Here is a 19,993-nt window from a genome sequence, read left to right as displayed (position 1 = left end):
TGCCGTAGCTACCCCGCCCCCCCCAAAACCCCCATACCCCCTTTCCAAAAAAAAAAAAAAAAAAAAAAAAAAAAAAAGCACTCATAAGGTCTATAGCCTCACCGTTATTCCACTCAATGCTTCCAGTGAAGCTGTCATCCATGTTTTTATGTCTACTGGCTGACTGCCATTCATGATGCTGATGAGTGTCACCCAGAAAATGATGTACGAGCTGCAAGAGTCCCGATGTGTTGGTTCAAAGAGAGGTCGCGTTTTTAAAAATAAGACCCGTGTGTGACTCAGGACACACTTCTAAACTAGAAAATAAATCACTCTTGCATGTTTGTTTTTTTTCCCTCTTTTTCCACGTGATAGAGTTGCATGCTCTGCAAAGCCAAAAAGAAGAAAAACAAAATGGTGCGGAGTTACTTTTTGACATTCTAATATGCCGAATGACGACTTACTTTTTACTTACTTACTTTTTACTAACAAAAATTCAGTCTAGGTTTAATTCAACTATGTCGAGATTATGTATTTAGTTTGTGTATAACACTGCAATATTTAAGTCGTAGGGTAGAAAGACTGTCTCTGAGCCAGAAAATCTAAATTTAAAGATGAGATTTAACTTTCATTTAAATTAAGTAAGATGATTAAGTTAATGGTAGAACAGCCTAAATTATCATGTAGATTTTACATGCAAGTCCTAAAAAATGAATGTGGCAATATTCACTATAACCTTAAGAAGAAATGTAATATTGCTTTTATTTTCATGTTATAACTTGAGATAACAAGTTATAACAATTCTTCTGGGTCAATGTGCGTCATTCAGTACACACATTGACCCAGAAGAATCACTTATCAAGATGATAAAGACAAACGGCGAGATTCAACAGAACTTTGTCTGCGGTCTACAGCACACCACTCGTGCAAGAAAATTATTCATGTTTTATTTTTGCTGCTTCCTCTGGTCCATCCGAGTCTGTTTAGCATTACAGAAAAAATAAACAAGATAAATACCTGTCTCTTTTGTCTGTGGAAAATGCCGGTGGTGTTGTAAGGCCTTTTCACAGAATAAGTTTGCCTGTCGCTTTCGCTGAAGTAAAGGACAGATTTACTGTCTTGTTCATGATTTGAGGCTACAAAGGCAATTTGTGTGCCAAGTCAACTGTGCAGTCCCATCCAATGTGAGCCAATGAACAATGCTGGAAAAACCAGACAGTGAGCCATTGTTGTGGTTTTGACCTCCATTTTTTTTTTTTGTCTGTGAGCATGTCCATCGGGAAGTAGGAACACTGTGTGATACATGCTGACCCCAGCTGAGCAGGAAAGATGCGTCAGACCACTGCTGCTACTCCGCACTCCCGTATTGCTAATAATGACTTTTGACGCAGTAAACATGTTGCGGAGAATGGGCTGTGACTGATTTCAAACATGTATCATCCGTAGGATATCACTGCTACCAATACTGAGGACAATAAAAGTTGTTACACTAATTTCTTTTGGGGTTTTTTGTAGCAAAATGAATGGCTTGTTATATTCTGTTCTGGTAGGCGTTTGAGTTTATACTGGAATTTAAATAAACACTTCACTCTTCACACAAAAAAAAGTGTGAAACTGATATTTTTGCACTCCTTTTTGTTTCACTTAGGTGAATCGATGCGGCAGGCCTCTGGGGAATTTGCAGAAGACCCCTGCTCTTCTGTGAAGAGGGGCAATATGGTCCGTGCTGCCCGGGCCCTTCTTTCTGCTGTCACACATCTGTTGGTTCTGGCAGACATGTCGGATGTCTATAAACTCCTGGTGCAACTCAAACTGGTAAGATCATTTTAGACATGCTTCTTTTTTGACTCAAGTAAAATGTTTAAAACTCACCAGTTTCAGCCAGTAAAGAATTTGTCAATTTTTTTTAAGTTGCTGCTGACATGGTGGCAAATGCCACTCGCTCTCCAGTGTGTGGTTTGCAGCTTGGTATCTTTTTCGCTGTCGAGCTGTATTGCAGGTTTGTATTATGTGTTTATTGTGAGCCTGGTTTTAGAGGCTCATGCAGCAGCTCTCCTCCAGTGGTGTTGAAGTGTTCTGACCCCCCAGGAGAGCAAAATGAGGATTATGGTCGCTGGCCGGGGTCCGACACGGTGGTGTAGCGCATGCTGCCACAGAAAAGGACCAAAGCGTCATCTGAATACAGAGGATGGGCATCCTGAGAAGTCTGCAGCCCACATGTACCGCCACTGCAGTGTGTGTGTGTGTGTGTGTGTGTGTGTGTGTGTGTGTGTGTGTGTGTGTGTGTGTGTGTGTGAAATTCTTGTAGCATTTATTTTAGGGCTCTATAAATAAAATCCAGGCTCTGCTGTGACTTTCTATTGAAATTGCTGCTTTTCCTAACCAGTGACTCAACTAATGTGGAAAAAAATATCACATGGGTTTCCGAAGAAATATGCCTATGGTTATGCCAATTCATAAGCACAACTTCATATTGTAAGCAAAATTGGCTTTCCTCTGGACCAGCAGTCAGATAAAACTTTGTTTGGTTTGTGTAAATGCTGTGAAATCTGCCATTATCTCCATTTCACGCTAAGGCCCTGTCTGCAATAACATGGATATGTAAAAACAACAAAACAAGCAAAAAAAAAAAAAAAAAAAAAATTCTGATGCACTTCAATAAAGTGTATTCCTGAGATAAAATGATAAACTGTCAAAAAAATAAATAAGGGGTTGAATTTTTACGACTTTGCCCTACTTAGTATTTTGTCTTGAATTATGACCTTGTTGATGCTGATGTCGCCTCCTCTTGGTGTTTTTGGTTGGACTCAGGAACCATGAAGATGCAGAAATCTGAAGTGTTGCTCCTCCGGTGTAAAATAAGTGGCCATAACCCAAAAAGCCAGTCCAAACTTTACTTTTCTATGTGTTTTCATACTGCATACACCACTGGTGTGCTATGATTCTGTTGCTCTAATAATACACCATAATTAATGCTTCAACACAGAAAAGTACTACTTGGAATTCCAATAATTTTTTTTACAAATTTTGGGGACTAGAGTGTTTTCCTGGTTTAGATTGCAATCCCTGTGTTAAAACTAGAAGGTACCTCTAAAGTTTCCATTTGAATATTATCATTGAAATGCACCTTTGAACAATTGTGGCGTTTTGACAGTGAGATGTATATTATTTATGTTTACGATGTCTTCCATAGTTTCAGTACACCCTGTTGCTGTTTGTAACTTCAGTTATTTTTTTTTTTTTTCAATTTTGTCTCAGGTGGAGGACAATCTGCTGAAAGTGCGGAACGCAGGAACAGAGCAGGAGCTGGGGATTCAGTATAAGGCCTTGAAACCAGAGGTGGACAAGTTGAACATGATGGCTGCCAAGAGACAGCAGGTAATGTAAAGTAGCCAAGGGTTGGAATGAACTGAAAAGCCTGGATTTCATTTTATTTGCTTGGCATGTACTGTCTAGGTACATGCCAAGCAGACTTGTAGCTACATAAGGTTGGGAACTTGCCTATTAAATACTAATTACAATATACACAAGTGGTACCTTATTAAGTGCAAAGAGGGAAGTATTCAGTTTTAATCTTCTTATTACCTGTTCCAGGAAAACTAGTGCAATTTAAATTCACCTAATTTGAATTAATATGATGCATTGGTCAACATTGTGCCTAACATGAATTAAACATCCTAAATATTCTTCAATTCCAAATATACTCTTTTGCAAATGTACAATCCATGTATTTCTAAAGTAACTGCATATGAATCAAAGTCGCATTTTGTAAAAAAAAAAAAGATTTTATGTGAACAGTTTTTAATGGAAGGGGAGGCTATATGAAGTAATCGAGCTTAGCTGTGGTTGAGGGGTGATAACCTAAAAGAGTTCACACTGGTGGCGAGACCCTCATTTTTAATGTTCAGGCTCTTCCTTTGCTCAATATTAATCAGGTGCCTCCTTTCCCTACGACTGTGGAATCTCACTAAAATCTGAATAGGAATGCACTAAATTGCAAAGGGATTTTATAATGGCCTGATTATGACTATTGTATTACCAGAGGGAGCAGAAATAAATCTGGGTCATTTAAAACAACTCTTAGTGTCTCCATTAGGGCATGACAGGCCCATTTTAAACTGAAAGTCCATCATCCCTGTAAGCATTCCAGCTTTCGCTTTAACCCCTGTTTCATCCCTTTTCATTTCGCCCTCCTAGGAGCTAAAGGACGTCCATCACAAGGACCAAATGGCCGCAGCACGGGGGGTGCTGCAAAGGAATGTCCCTATGCTGTACACGGCATCCTGCGCCTGCCTGCAGCATCCTGACGTGGCAGCCTACAAGGCCAACCGTGACCTGATCTACAAGCAGCTGCAGCAGGCCGTTTCTGGAATCTCCAATGCTGCCCAGGCGACTTCCACAGAAGACTCAGCCCTGGCCCAGCCCGGGGGGGCCGGAGAGCTCGCTTACGCCCTCAACAATTTTGATGTAAGTCAAATGAGTGGTTAACACATCGCAGCCTGTTTGCCGAGGAAGTGTGCGTGCAGCTGTTCATCAGAATGCATAATCCCCACCTTTCTAAATCCACATTTTAAAAATGATGAATAATATATATATATATATATATATATATATATATATATATATATATATATGAGTTTTAGATTAAGCAATTTTAAAGCAGAAACTTCACTGAATCACGAAGTGACCAAAAACCCTAAGGGGTTTGAACTTGAGGTGGAAATTAGGACAGGATGAGCAGACAATGTGGGACATGGCTGTGGGGTAAAGTGAGTCTGCTCTTGCGTCACGACTGCTTCATTTTTTAATTTGCTTCAGTTTCAAATCAATTAGATTTATACTGCCATGAATTTCATAAATTAAACTATACTTACAGATGACTAAATAACATAATTTAGCATATACATAAATAAAGCCCTTCTCTTTCCCCTGCTTATTCAGGACAAAATATACGATGTGTGTGGATATAAACTCAATTATGGAGACTTTTTTTTTTATATTCCTTTTACAAGATATCCTAGATATAAAATTACAGAAACAAATTTAATAGGTGTACAAAACACCCGACCCACTACTCATAATATTGACATGAAACAAAACATCAAGATAACTGATGGCTTAAAAATAGAGCTAATCAACCCAACGCTGCCTAGGGAGATAAATACAAAGATGATTAGATTTTCTATGGCACTAACCTCTCTCTGACATGCAATGCATAATAATATTTACAGAAGGTGTGTTCAATTAAACTCCAAAGACATTCTGCAGGCCCACGGTAACGCGCAGCTCTGTAAAAACATGCGTTTTCATCATCTTCTTTTGTGCCAGTTTCAATAACTGAGCCAGTACTATTCAAATATTTAGTCATTTGACAAGCAGCATTGTCTATTGTATTCTGTTGGTATTTTGATGTAGTGCTTTCATATCTGTATGCACCTTATGTATTTGTGCAATGAAAACGATTTTTTTTTGGTGCATGAATGAAGGAAAAACTTGCCCCTTCTTATTTTGTAATGCAACAGAAGTGTAATAGATCCAACATTAACACCCTTTACATAAACCTATAGAGCGTTAACAAACAGAAGAAGGTCATCTCTACATTTCATGCTTCTATCGCAGCTTTGTGGTTGACTTGACATGCTGATGGTGATTTTAGGCAATTTAGATTTTTCTAAAACATCTGTATTGTGCAAGGATAAAGAAAAACAAAAACATTGCTTTAAAATATTATGCCATTTCTCTCATCATCGATCAGTAGACAAGGAGCAGAAAAAGAGTTTATCAAACAGCTGGTTGCATCTCTAACTTTCTAACTTCATTTCAAACAATTCACCGATAGTGACAACAGTCAACTTGAACTTTTTCACTCAGTAGCTGCTTCTACACTGAAGCAGGGTGTGCTTGTGCAGCCCGGTAGCCATTTAGGTTTGCTGCGTTCACTAATCAGATTGATATTTTTTTCACCTAACAGATTCACCAATCAAAGCCACTAAAGCCAATAATTGTTTTGGTCACCTGTTGATTTCTCTTTGTATCTCTAATTAAATGTGGGAGGAAAGAGAACTTGGTGTGCGGAGAAGTTCTCTTACCAAACAGGTGTGATTTAATTTTGGACAGGTTTTGGAAATTGGTAGGCGGATTAACAGCAAAACTATGTTCAAATCACAGTTTGCTCTCAAAGTTTTCCTCCTCTTTTGTTTCATGTTTGTTTAAGTCTGGGGATTTTAACTACGTTCTTTAAAATTCGTGTTAGATTTGCTGTACGACAGCAGATGAAAACAGAAAGCCTCTCATCCCCAAAAAAACTTGCATCTGCTTTTTGGCTGAAAATCACCTCTCTAAAGCCTACTTTCAAGTGTTAGTCAAAATTAGTAAATGAGTCAACCTCTGACTCTCTTTCTCTCCCTCCGGTTTCTCCTCCGTGTCTCTCCCTTTGCCTGTTGCCATGGTGATATGACACGCAAGCATAGGAGGTCAGATGAGAATGAATGGAGGGAGCTGGAGGTGCCTGTGACGGAGGGTGATCTGCCATAACAAACTACAATTATAATAACTAAGCAGTTTAAATACAGAGCATCTGAAAAGCAGAGTCCAGACATCGAGGCCTTACTTTCTTTAGTGCCACTAACCTGAAAAACATTAGAGCCGCAGCTAGAAGCTGTCTAATGCTTTTGAAATGCATCAACAGCAGAACTACTTGTAGCTGTTAACAGGCTTGCCCTACAAAGTCAAACCTAATTAGAGTTGCCTTGTGCTGTTGAAATAAAAGAAACAAGACAAGGTTATACTGGTGTCTGATTACGTAAATGGAAACATATCTGTGTGAATTCTATTAATTCTTAAGTGCTTTACCGATGCGTATGAACCTACCCATGGGCTGGTATGTGATTTTTAAAGGTGTTGCAACCTTGAACAGAAACGCCATAATATTAATCTGTTATGGTATTAAGAAAACTATTGCATTCCAGGTCAAATTTCACATCATGTCACAGTTATTTTGTACAGCTTCAATATCTTTATTTAAAGCTTCTCTTATGTTGATGTAGAAATGCTAGCAAAGATGCAGAGAGAGAGAAAACTCTGGCATCAAACAGTGACTTTCACACACACACTCACACACACACGCACACTCACACAGCAGTCAGCTATTTTATGTGCTCATGACACAGACTTTTAACTCAGTTTCAGCTATTGATATGTTGAAGATCAAGGCTGAAAATTTAATTTATTCCCAAGTAGTCGGATTGAATTTAATGTCCAAGTCGGCTAAAACATCAGTGGACTGGAAGACCGTTTTAAGGCCCAAGAGGCACTGATGAAGATATTTTGCTAAAGTGACATTGTCCAAGTTACCTGGGTTGCTCTCTTCTAGTTTCCAAACCATGGGGGTGTTGCATTTATTTATTTATTTATTTATTTTTTTTTAAAGTCGGGAATATTTTCACTCAACCAAATAGCCATTTTTTAAGCATGGGGGAAGATCAGTGATCCCAGGTGATAAAGTCATACATTGGCTGTAATGATAATGAAATGCATGTATCAGAGAAAGGGCAACTAATCTCAGTCAGCCTTTATTTATGACATCCAACTCTAGATATTTCCTGTTCCTATGAAAGGATCTTCTTAAGGAGCTTGTGAATCTGTAATTACATTCAAATTTATCTCTGACATAATACCTTTTTATACAAGTGAACATGTTGAGTGAATTTTTTTAACGTTGATGACAAAAATACATACTAGACAAAACCGTGACCTTTACAAGAGTCCAGGAATATTAAACTGATGTTAGCAGGGGAGAATAATACTAACCCACATACAGATTTATTCTTGTCCTTGTTTTTCAGTTTTCAATACTTTTTTTCCCTCCCTTTAGATTATTAGCTTTGGGCAAAAGTCTGCTTTGTCCTGATTTTGAAGGTTTTTAGACAAGCATGCTCCTCGGTAATTAATAAAAAATGATCCAGCTCTGCTCTTCGTTTAGTTTCTCTTATTCCTTTTCAACAGAAACAAATCATTTTGGATCCTGTGGGCTTCACCGAGGAACGCTTTCGTCCTTCGCTGGAGGAGCGCCTTGAGAGCATTATCAGTGGAGCTGCTCTCATGGCTGACTCTTCATGCACACGTGATGACCGCAGGGAGCGCATTGTGGCTGAATGCAATTCTGTGCGCCAGGCTCTGCAGGACCTCCTGTCTGAGTACATGGGGAATGTAAGTGTCTTCATTTTCTAAATCGTTGTGAAACTGACAGGTCTTTAGCAGCTTGTTAAACTTTGACATCCAGATACTTTCTGCACTTTAGAACTATCACAAATGCAAAACGGATGCAGAAAAAAAAAAAATCAAAGATCAAAGCAGTAAAGTATTATTACAAAAGCATTTTTTTTTTGAGAATTTTTAAAGTGGCAGATTAAGTTTTCTTATCCTTTTCTTATAACCTTGGGCATTTGTTTTTCAATATTTCCAGTTTTTGTTCCTTTTCTTGTTATTTATACTTTCATAGTTCTGAGAATTCCCATTTCATACCACTGTTTCACCTGTTATCAATCCACGGTCACATCCACTTTATTTTCAGATCCAATCCAATTAAATGAAATCAGAAGTTTAGTTTAAAGCAACTTTTATTTTTGTCTACATTGAACTCCTACCCACCTCTTCAGTAGTCCACTATGACTAGAGAAATGAAGAAACGAATCTCATCAACACTGACGGTGAATGGACATGACAGTGATATGACTACTCATTTGGCCAGATGAAGAAAATGGATTGGAAGCATAATATGTTACTGCCTGTCGTGTGCATTTAATGGCCTAATTTAGCCTCTGAGATCTATGGCATGTGACATGTGGTTAGCATAGTGAGAGAATGTGACCTGGTGCCTTATAGCAGTGATAGACTGTTGGATGACTTGACTTGTCGGGTATTTGAAACATTAAACATCGCCTGGCTTCATGACCATATGTTTACGTCTTTTATGCTATTCAATTGAATTTGAGCCAGTAGAATATTATGGCCTTTTTGCAAAGTAAATAAGACTGACAATGGCACCTGACCTGTTGGTGGGTTGGGTATATTGGGCAGAAAGGGAACAATTTGTCCTCCTAGTCAATGGGTTAAAAGAAAAAATTGGGTAAATGTGATGTTGAGAAGAGTCAAATTGGCCCGATTGTCACCCAAACCTGCAGCTCCTGTGGGTTTTATGGGTCTGCAGTACTCTAAACTCTGAATTTCAACATTGCACCGCCAGTAAACTTTGTTTGCAATAGCTCTTACAGACATCATTTTTAAGTGTTACTTTTAATAAGCAAATGCCATTTTTAATTTGTTCAGTTTACAATTGCCAGTGCTACATGTGTAACGCTGATTTTGGGTGCACTTTTACATGCGTCTCTTGTAATATACACACATCCACCTCATCTTACTACTTTTGATGTGAGGATTGGCCATATTGACACGTATATTGACACGTGAAGTCTGCTGTACAAGTCATAAGTGGGCGTATTCAGCATTGCTCCAAGTTTCCCAGCAGGAAATCTGACTTTGGAGAGCGTTCCAGTTGATTTTTCCAATTGAGAAGTGGGAACTGGAACGCAGCATTAGTGTGAAGTGTTCAGTTGGCATCCAAGTGGAACATGCTAACTAATTGGACTAATGGATTTGCTAACAGGTGCGAGGTGGAACCTCACAACTTGCAGGACTTAAATGATCTGCTGCTGCTAACATCTTGTGTCAAGTCACACCAGACCACCTTCAGGGGTTTAATAGAGTCCAAGCCAATAGGTTCATGTTGTTTGGCCGAGGTGAACCAAGATTTTATTTGAATATCTTTAAAATATATTTGTAAAGAAACGAGCTATTCACTCAAGCTTTATATTATATAATGAAGAAAAAATATCGAATCGGTTGGGCAGTTCAATATTAGGAAAAATAGTGGTACTTATTGGTTGAATAGAAGTGACAAATGGTAAATTGAGGTGTAACAGCAACAGATATAAAAGTTCACACATAAAGTTATTTGTGGTAAAAACATCATATAAAAAACATTATACACTGTTCAAGACTAGATGAATGTAGTGACTAATTTGGTTGTGATGAGGTCACATGCTTTTCACATTCGGTGCATATTTTGAAATATTTACCTTATTGAGCTTTATTGCATCAGAAAAGGCAGTAGGATTTTGTTCCAATATACCTACCAACACTTGGCTTCAGAAGTCTATGATAGGGAAATGCATTTTCTTTTTGATTGTGCATGATCTGGCTTCCCATCGATTCTTAAAAAAAAAAAGGCAAGTAAAACAATGTTGTTCATAATTTAGGCAGATATTGTCTCTCTAATCTGAAATTAGAAATTTCTTTGATAGATTTAAGCTACGTATTGCCAGTAGACAAAAGTAAATGGGCCACGTTTGGAAATGGTATTATTGGTGTTCCAGCTGGGTTTTTGAAGTCACCACCGACTCAAAAACACAAATGGAACACTGCCTCCTTTTTTGGGCCCTTTCTGTGTATGAAAATCTCATTCGGTGAGGGTTTCAGACTTGCAATGGAAAAAAATATTTAATTTCTTCTGCTCCAAGTAGAGAAATCTTGTCTCATCTTTATTTCCTTTTAACCTTAACTTCAAGCAGCATTCATGCTGCTTTCAGTGTACCTCGGAAGAGGGAATGAAGTTTTTTTTTCTTATTTTTGTTCTTGTGACTTTGCTTCATGGGTTGCATTGGACTGCGAATTACCACCAGAAGTGTGAAAGAATTTCTCATTAAGCTGTTTTTTTCCTGACACGCAAACAGGGAAACCTGACTTTTTTCAACACTAATGAATCAATTCTGATTACTCGGAGAAAAAAATAAATGATTAATAGAATAAAAACGACTTTATTTTCTTAAAATTGCCTATAAAATGCTGTGTGCATCCGCGTGCACATACACACACACACACACACATACACACACACACTCACACTCACACAATTAGCACCCATGTTTCAGTTGCTAGTGAACCAAACGGATATCAAAGAACTGGTAAGTTTTTACAACCTAATTTGTGCCTGTAAACTTTACTTTCTCTAAAAGGTTACATAGATATAACCGTTTGAGAACCTCTGCTACAGTATCACCTAGGTGTGAGTTTTGTCTCATGAATTTGTCTGTATTATATATTTGTATTCCTTGATGTGTCAAAGAAAACATTTTTTTGACAAATATACATTTTATATATTCTTCAGAACGTAACATACTTCAGCTTAAGAGAAAACTTAGTATCGTTGGCTGTAGAATGGTGATCTTCCATCAATCGGGATATTACTAGTTTTATCTTTTTTTTTCTTTCTTTCTTTCTTTCTTTCAAGTTGATGTACTGGCCAACTGATTAAATTTGACATTGGCCCTCAGTTTATTTCTCGCCTCTAAATATCTTTGGGCAAAAATGTCTACTAAATAAGTGTGATGCTTTGGTGATGTAAACCTAATTAGCCATGCACAAATTGGCTTTCTGTGGCAGCCGATGTAAACAGAAATTGGAGCTGAATTACAGAACAAGTCTTATTCATTACTAGAGTTTGGATTGGGACGTCCCTATTGAAATTGTTTTGTTGAATTATTTGGCTTATGCAAGCATTTTTTTTTCTTATTTGTGTGGGAGAAACAATATTATGTTAATGATGATCGCTTAAAAGATTGTAGCCCATCTCCTCAGCCAGTGAAGTGGAAAGGTGGATAAGTGGTCATGTTGCTCTTGCTCTCCCACATTGTGAAATCTCAGTTATTCCATATAGCCATGAAGGTTTTACATCGCACATGCAAAGTGTAACAGTTTCTGACATTTTGTATTATTCAAGCATCCCTTGTTACTAGCATGTGTCAAGGGTTGTCTCACGTTGCAAAATAATGCTTCATTGCTCTGACATACACAGCAACTGACAGTCCCTGCAAGTTCATTAGCATTTTCACCTGTGTGAAAATAACATGCAATACCTGGCAACTGCAGTGGGATCCCACATCCCTTTTCTCTTCATTTCCATTTAGCTTAAAGCAGTATTAGCACTTGGCACTCCTTAACATTTCTTGTACAGATTGAACATCTGGCTTAATCCCATTTCCTCCTTTGCGGTCTTCTTCCTGTTTGTTCCTTTCTCCTCTGATGGTTTCCTCCCCCCCCCAACTCTTACTTTTTGCCTTGGGCACCTTGAGTAAGTGGAAGAATTTTAGTTCTATCCAATTTTCTCTCTGTCTGCACAGATGCATCTCATTAAAAATATATATTTTGGCGGACTACTTAAGGTTTACAGTGTGTAACTATCTAGTTGCTTTTTCTGACCATTGTTGGGGCATGAACTGAATGTCTTGTAACCTGAACCTGAAGGGTTTCTGCTGTATACACATTCAAGACTTTAAATAATTAAAACTTTGTAAAATACAATGTGTGACACTAGGAGGAGAATAGAAACACCATGTTTGAGTGAACAATCCAGTGAGTCCACTGCTAGGACTGTCTAAAACTGGGAAAGTAATCCATCATTTTCACTTTTCAGATTTCGAGGACAAACTTGAAATCTGTCCTCGGTTTTGAGGACAGATTTCATGTGGACTCCTCAATCATGCACCAAAATATTCTACGCTGAGTACACTTTCTTCCAGACGCTGAACATTTAGGCCAAAACACAAACAAATAATAAGGAATTTTTGGTTGTCCTCACAATGGGTAGCATCTTACCATTTTGTGAACCCATTCTCCTGTTTGAACTAGTTACACTTTCACACCATTACCTATCTTATCTAACACGTTAGTGAGCACTGTAGCTGACTGCAGTGCTCTGAATACAAAGCAAATGATATGCATCAAATTAATGCATACATTTTATATTTCATGGAGAAGTTTTTAAAGAAACTAAAACTGTCTCATAGCTGAGAAACTGATCTTTTTTATCTTATCTGAATTCATAATTGAAACAAATTACACACTGCACACTGTAACAGAGAAAAGATCTAGTATCCTTAAGGCTTTACTTAAATTTATGGCCTCCATAAAACATTAGTCTGTCAGTCGACGCTTGTCAGGCAACATTTCTTGGATGTGTCACTTTGATCTCAGGTTGGTGGATTCTGGGCCTTCGGATCGGCTTTTCTGTCGCGTAGATGGGTTGAACCGTTTTTCTCGGCAGTGAGGAAGAATAATGCAGTGAAGTCACAATAAGAAGCTCTGTGCTTTGGCAACTTGACTCGTCTCTCTTCTCACAGTTGTTCAGCCTTGTTTTCATTAGCTCCTGTTGTGCAGGACAGCTGAACCATTAAGAGCCAAATCAATTAACAAAAAGACCATTTGGGGAGTAGAAACAAATTCCTTCAGTCGTAAAAGTAAAACTTAATGCAGTAATTGTGCATGTTCAAAAGTTTTGAACGTTTGTTTTACATGTAGAGTTTATGCTTCGAGAACCTGTTAGATGTAATCTGCTTTAAAGCCGGAGATTGTTTTCACCTCTGTGTTGCCACATTGAAGTAACATGCATAATCCACATCATAATGAATGCTATCTTAAATTGAGAACTGATAAACTCATGGTCCATAACTTGACCTGGAAAGATGTATATAATTTTTTAATTTACTGAAATATTTTAAATGTATTTATTGTTGTTAACCTTGTTCATTTTAAATCGATGATGCATGACAAAATGTATGCTTTAACTTTCTAGACACTTTATTTTTCCAACTTAAAAAAAGATGTTGAAATCTACTTGAGAGTCTTATGCTTACTGTTGTGGTTTTATTTGTGCAGTTTTAATTTGGCCAAAAATAGCTTACCTGAATATTGTAATTTTTTTTCACTCCCCTTAAAGTTTAGAAAAACTGATGTGAATAAGTTTGAATACCTGTATTTTCGTCCAGGATATTCTAACTTGAACATTTTATAGCCCAAAATAAATAGCTTGAATAAGTTTTAAGTGAAGGCAAAAGGCTTATAAATGGAATAAGTTCTCACTCGTATACCTGCAGAGTCTTTATTGTTTTAGAGCACCTCTGTTTTCATCACATAACTCTTAATCTGCCTTTCTGAGAACTTTCAAGTTGAGGAAGTCTTTGATATTAAATGAGTGGTATTTGCAAAAGAGTACTTGATTTGCCCATTGAATTAAGCAAAGATTTAAACTCAAAAGTATGTGGATCCCTCCTGCTGTTTTTTTTTAGGATGGTGCAATAGTTACATTTGCTTTATTTTTTGTTCAGGGGTTTATATAAAGAAACGGAACAAAAAAAAAAAACATTGCTCTGTGTAGACAGCTCACCTCTTTATCAGAAAGCGTTTGCACACAGATACAATTTTACACCCACACTAAGACCTGCTGGCTGTAGTTGTTTCCAGTTCACCTGGGAACAACTCCATGTCTGGGAGCTCTAGTTGAGCCGCAGCTCAAACATACTGCGAAGAATAATTGGATCACAGACGAAGAAGAACCATATATCTTTGGGAAACAAAAGTGGGCTGCTTAATTTATAATCAGACGACTGGTGAATGTAAGATTCACCAAAACATTAGACACATTCAAACGTGGTTACGATAGAGCAGACTCTTATACGATTACAAACTAATTTCTATAGGAACAAATTGTCTTTTGTCCTAATTTGCACCCCAAAATTGAAATGAAGTTTCAGGATGGAAAATTTGGGTTTTGTAATAAGATGGGGCATACTAATTAAAGGGGAAAAGTCTGTCTTGTGTAACTGAAGTTATTCAAATTAATTTGCAGTGCAAATCTTTTAGCTTTTTGCATGGAATAGACGGCTTCACCAGGGTATTAGGAGTCTCACCTGAACATGCACCTTCACTAAACCCCCATAACTAGTTTGCTTCACATTAATTGAAGCTGTTGCTGGTATTTTCTACAGCTTTTCTAAGTCAATGTTTAAAATAACAGCGATATTGCACGATACAATATGAATCTACATTTATACGCCTCAATATATGAAGACAAATTCATTTGACGTGTTTAAAATGTCCTTTGTAATGTCACTGGTAAATGTATGCTATTTGAGTAATTTTAAGAGGATAATTACATCCTTGTTGGCCATCAGTCAGCATCCAGTTATTTAAAAACTCTTAGCCAACATTTAACTAAAGCAGTTGTTCAAATAACTTGTGGGTGCCTTCTGGCCATATATATTTTTTTATTTTTTGCAATTTTTTTTCCATGTAACTTGAGCTACTTCAACTTGATGAAATCAATATTAAATACTAAGTAAATATGTAGATGGAATGGCTGGACACAGAGACATAAATATTGATAGATAATCACTGTTATTGGCCATTGCTGCAATATTAATATCTGTAGAGGCCCAACTTTTATTACTGGTGCAGCCAAAGATATAACAATGTACATTATTTCTAAAATTGTGTAATGGATTGACTTGAAAGAAAGACCAAACCAAGATGTCAGCGTACATCAGTTTGCAAACGATTTGCAAACAATTATAACCATTTTATTTAAAAAATATATGTTTTGAAGGGACAATGTTTTTTTTTTTCCCAGTTTGGCACATCTTATCCACTATACAGATATGAAATTGTACATATTACAATACAAAAGGAAAATGGGAAGAGAAAAGCATTCAGTTATGCACAAAGAGTTTGGATATGAGTAGGGATTCTTTTAGTTTTTTTTTTTTCCCATTTCAGCGATTTTCAGCAGGGAGAGAAGATCTAGAGGATGACGAGAGGAAACAAAACAGTTTACAAAGAGCCAAAGTGCAAAGGGATGCATAATTCTACAAATTTTGTGGATTTTCAGTCACTTGGTACAATTGTAGTCTTAAACAGTAAAATGTCAATGTCATGATTGCCATAACTCATAGAATTTAATTTACTTTTGTATTAATCAGAAAATGGGGTCTCATAACGTTTACTGAATGAAACCGAGAAGTGTTTTACTGAAAGTTGGACTTTTGAGCATGCAAGGTCAGAAGGGCAGCAGTAAAAGCAGTGCGAAGCTAGAGGGTAAACTTGAAATTAGAAAGGGAATTACTTGACTTTGGGGGAAAAAAATGGTTTTAAGTAAAAATTTAAAAAGTTTTTGGTTTACTTACACAGTTTGTGTTTGATGGCATGAGAATTTTTAGAGACGCACTTATACACATGTGTTTTATGTAAAAGCCTGAAGCCAAATTTCCATAACCTAGGAGACAAACCCACAAATAATACCTTCTGCCTTGACCTAAATAGAGAAATGCTCTCTTTCTTGTCATATGGTACATCTTTCTTAAAGGTGCTGTGGAATTGAGCAATGCCTCATTGTGGAGTGATATGAAATCAAAAGCTGCTCTGTTGTGCGTTTAAAGCACAAGCAATTATAATAATCCCATTTTATTATTAAGTTGTTTTAAACTTAAGTTATCTACCAATTTGTGCCCTCTTTTCATCCCGTCAATTCATCTCAATCCCACTTACTTTCACCCTGCCCCCACTCTTGAATCGAACATGAAGTGCGAAGCTGCAGCAGCGGCTTCAGACTGATGCTAATGCACATCTTCTCTCTGCTGCATACAAATGTGTCCTCACCATAGCCTGCTGTTTGCTTATCACTGGATCTCAATTTGCCTAGAGTATTGAGCACAGTTTAGCTCAACACTTGTTAGTCCAAACAGGAGAACTGATATATTTGTTGAATGTGAATCCATTTTTCAGACTGCAAGTTACAATTTTATTGATGCTGTTGTATAAAATAAAACAAGTTTAGGGGAGTTGTTGGCGTTATCTCACAAATGATGACAAACAACTACATTTTACTGATGGAAGAGCTAGATGTTGCTGGTTCACTGGTGTGGGACACAGAATATTAAGATTCTTTTTTCCTTGCCTTAATTGGCTCAATCTTGAACCCGTCAGTCCTGATTAGAGTGTAAACGCAAGAGGGTGGGCTTCTGGGAGAGGTTTTTATTTTCAGCATAAAATGTTCTGGCATTTGCTCTGTTCATTGCCCTTTCACTTGCTACTCGCATATCATGTAAATCTAGAAATTGATCCTGTTATGGCAAATCAGCATATTGTACTTAATTTAATTAAGCCCCAAAAATATTATGGTCACAGTTTGTATGGCCTTTACAAAATGTGTAATCCATATACAAATAATTGTACATTAAAGGTTTTTTATGTCTGTCAAATGTGAAGTTGACATCCAAGATCGTTTTTGCTTCCTTTAAAGAAGGGTAAATTGGATATTAACCATAGTTGAACACATTGTGATGTGTCCCAAAGGTTAAGGGTTTATTTCTAATAGCTGAATGTGATAGACAAAAGCCCAAATGCAGAATGCCTTCTGTTGGCTGCAAATCAGGATTTTTGAGCACATGTCTGACAAAAAAGAAAATCATCCAATTAATATAATTGAACATTTTAAATTCTTTGTGTAGAGTTGCAGCTACAATTTATGAAAAAAACAGATTATCTGGTTTAAGGTTGTTGGTTAAATTGATATCACTGATTTGGAGAATGTAATGTTTTTTTTCAGGTTTCTTCTCTCAAACAATTGAGTATTATTAGTAAGAACCTTCTTAATTTCAGTGCCTCTGATGAATTTGGGAAACAATATTTTAAATGTGTATTTTTTTATTTTTATTTTTTACCTTTTGGAAAACAAAAAACAAAACATTACAAAATCACATCCCTTCACTTTAGGTACTTTGTTAGCAAAGGGCTGTATGACCCTTTTAATTAAGCTGTGCTGCAAAATATAGACAATGTAGAGACAAATCTCACAGTTTACAATTTTCTTATTTAAAATGATTGCCCCTGGCTGATATGAACAACCTTTCTTTCATAGAAAAATAAAATTGTGACTATCTCCACATAGTTTCTTTACTGTCCAGTCTCTGTCTTTGTAGCATTCGATATTGATCATGTTTTCAAATGTCACTTGTAGAAATTAGGCTTTTTACAGAAACCAGAAACAAATTAAAGAAGCAAACCCTGTTTGTTCTGAAATGGTCAAATGACGAACCTTATGGTCTAGGAATAAATAGGAGTTCATACTTCACACTCTTTGTAAGGCAGTTGCTGACATTTGCACTGCCCATAGCCATTGATGATGACGAGAGCCCCTTCTTCATGGCTGGGCTCGTACTCATTATAGGGTACCTGTGTGGCTAGGTCTGCCATTGGCTGTCGCTGCTGGGTCCTCATCTGTCTGCGGTTCTGAATAGCAGAACAGTGGCGTATCCTCCGCAGGGTGGGGGGGCAGCACTTTCGTGAGATATACACAACAAAAATTATGAAAAAGAAAGAAAAGAGGAGGGCCATAGTTCCAATGATGACCCTGTGAGTCATGACAGTGTTGTCCATAGCTAAGAAATCATCTGTTACAGCTGCCTCTTCCAGCAAAGCAGTAGTTGCTTCAGCAGTGCTTGGTGTTTGTGTTGTGGTTGTGGTGGTTGTGAGTGTGGTAAAGCTCCCAAAATCCTCTGCATAGTCCTGTGTGGGGGTTGGCTGCATAATTCCAAACAAAGAGCTTGTGATCTCAGCAGCCGTAGTAGTGTCTGTGGTTGTACTGATGGTCTGAATGACCGGTGCTGAAAAATTCTGGCAAAGCTGGAATCCATAGACGGCGTCAAGTATCTCCTCCCCTTGGGCATATTCGGGACTATGGCAGACGATGGAATGTTCCCACCTTCCCTTGAAGGCGCTCAACCACGTGGCCAAAGAGCAAATCCTTTTGGTACATTCCCAAAGGTTGCTGGACAGTCCAATTGTACTCAAAGACTGCCACATATCCAAGACTTGGGGCTCCAAGCTGCTTAGTTTGTTGTTATCCAGTAGCAAAATTTTTAAATTTGGCAGCGTTTGAAACACGTCAGGTGTCAGGACACGGATTTCGTTTCCTGTGAGGTCCAGCTTCTCTAAAGTGGTCCAGGTCCACTCCATGCCACACGTGACATTGTTGATCTTATTCCACTGGAGATAGAGAAACTGGAGGGCAACGAGACGAGGGAAATGGGCCAAGTTGATCTTGGTCAGCTGATTGTGCTCCAAGTGGAGCTCTTTGAGTTTAATGAGCCCAGCAAATCCATTTCGGGCAAGGCTCCGTAGACGGTTGCTGCTCAGGCCCAGATATTCCAGGTTGCGGCAGTCCCAAAACGCTCGCACAGGTGTAGTGCGAAGTAAATTTGAGCGGAGGTGAAGTATCTGGAGCTTCCTAAGTCCATGAAACAGTTCTGGCTCCAATGATGTCATCTGATTGAATGAAAGGTCCAGGATCTGAAGGTTGATGAGGTGGATGAAGGTTGTGTTGGGCAACTTGGTGATACGATTGGAGCTCAGGTTGAGGTCCTTCAGTTTATAGAGCCCTTGAAAGGCATCCTCTTGTACCGTGGTGATCTGGTTGTGGTCTAGATGTAGCCAGGTGAGCTGGCTGAAACCATAGAACTGATCAGGGGAGAGCTCAGTGATGCTGTTGTGGCGTAGCGACAACCCCAAGGCGCCCTTGTCCACACCATCTGGTGGTGCCGTAAGCTCCTGGGTGTCGCAGTAGAACTGCAGGTCCTCACAGCGGCATTTTTGAGGGCAGGTTGTGCATGATGCAGGAGACAGCAGACACGCTAGGAGCATACTGATCACACTCAGAGCCACTGGTGCAGGTCCCACCAATGGCCACCTTGAATGGAAACCTGGGTCGGTTCAAAGAAAACAAAATGAACTTTTGGGGCGGGAAAGCTAATCTCTGCAGAGCACCTATTATTAATTCAGATGAGAAATGGTGCCAATTTTCTCCATCTTTTCTTTCCGGACATTTAGCAGGCAAGACATTTTACATTTGCAACTTTACTAAATGCACACGAGCATGTCGCCCTCAATCATAGCTTTAAAAAGGACATAATATGATGAGGAATATACTTATCAATTACACGTGACCTGCTGTTGGTTCTCTTGCTTCTAAAATTAAGCTACCCTGCTCTTTTTTTTTTTTTTTTTTTTTTTTTTTTGTTTTTATATTAAATTTTAATTTTTTTTTTAGAAAAAAAAAAAAGTTTCCCCC

The 19,993-nt window shown here is 38.0% G+C and overlaps 2 protein-coding genes across 2 annotated transcripts in view; one reads left to right on the top strand and one right to left on the bottom strand.

Moving 5' to 3' along the window:
- The window catches only part of ctnna1 (catenin (cadherin-associated protein), alpha 1), an 82,649-nt gene that overhangs the window by 18,063 nt on the left and 44,593 nt on the right, over positions 1–19,993 (top strand). The window contains exons 4-7 of the mRNA XM_015048386.1: positions 1,628–1,794; positions 3,238–3,357; positions 4,177–4,446; positions 7,984–8,187. Coding sequence (XP_014903872.1) covers positions 1,628–1,794; positions 3,238–3,357; positions 4,177–4,446; positions 7,984–8,187 — 761 coding nt within the window. The remainder of the gene's footprint in view (positions 1–1,627; positions 1,795–3,237; positions 3,358–4,176; positions 4,447–7,983; positions 8,188–19,993) is intronic.
- Positions 15,484–19,993, bottom strand: part of lrrtm2 (leucine rich repeat transmembrane neuronal 2) — an 8,668-nt gene continuing 4,158 nt past the window's right edge. The window contains exon 2 of the mRNA XM_015048387.1: positions 15,484–19,625. Coding sequence (XP_014903873.1) covers positions 17,989–19,625 — 1,637 coding nt within the window. The 3' untranslated portion in view covers positions 15,484–17,988. The remainder of the gene's footprint in view (positions 19,626–19,993) is intronic.

This window comes from Poecilia latipinna, unplaced genomic scaffold (genome assembly GCF_001443285.1).
Source record: "Poecilia latipinna isolate Pla-1442-1.1 unplaced genomic scaffold, P_latipinna-1.0 Scaffold879, whole genome shotgun sequence".
Classification (NCBI taxonomy): domain Eukaryota; kingdom Metazoa; phylum Chordata; class Actinopteri; order Cyprinodontiformes; family Poeciliidae; genus Poecilia; species Poecilia latipinna.
Note: the sequence above shows the minus strand (reverse complement) of the source record. Positions and strands in the feature narration are given on the sequence as shown.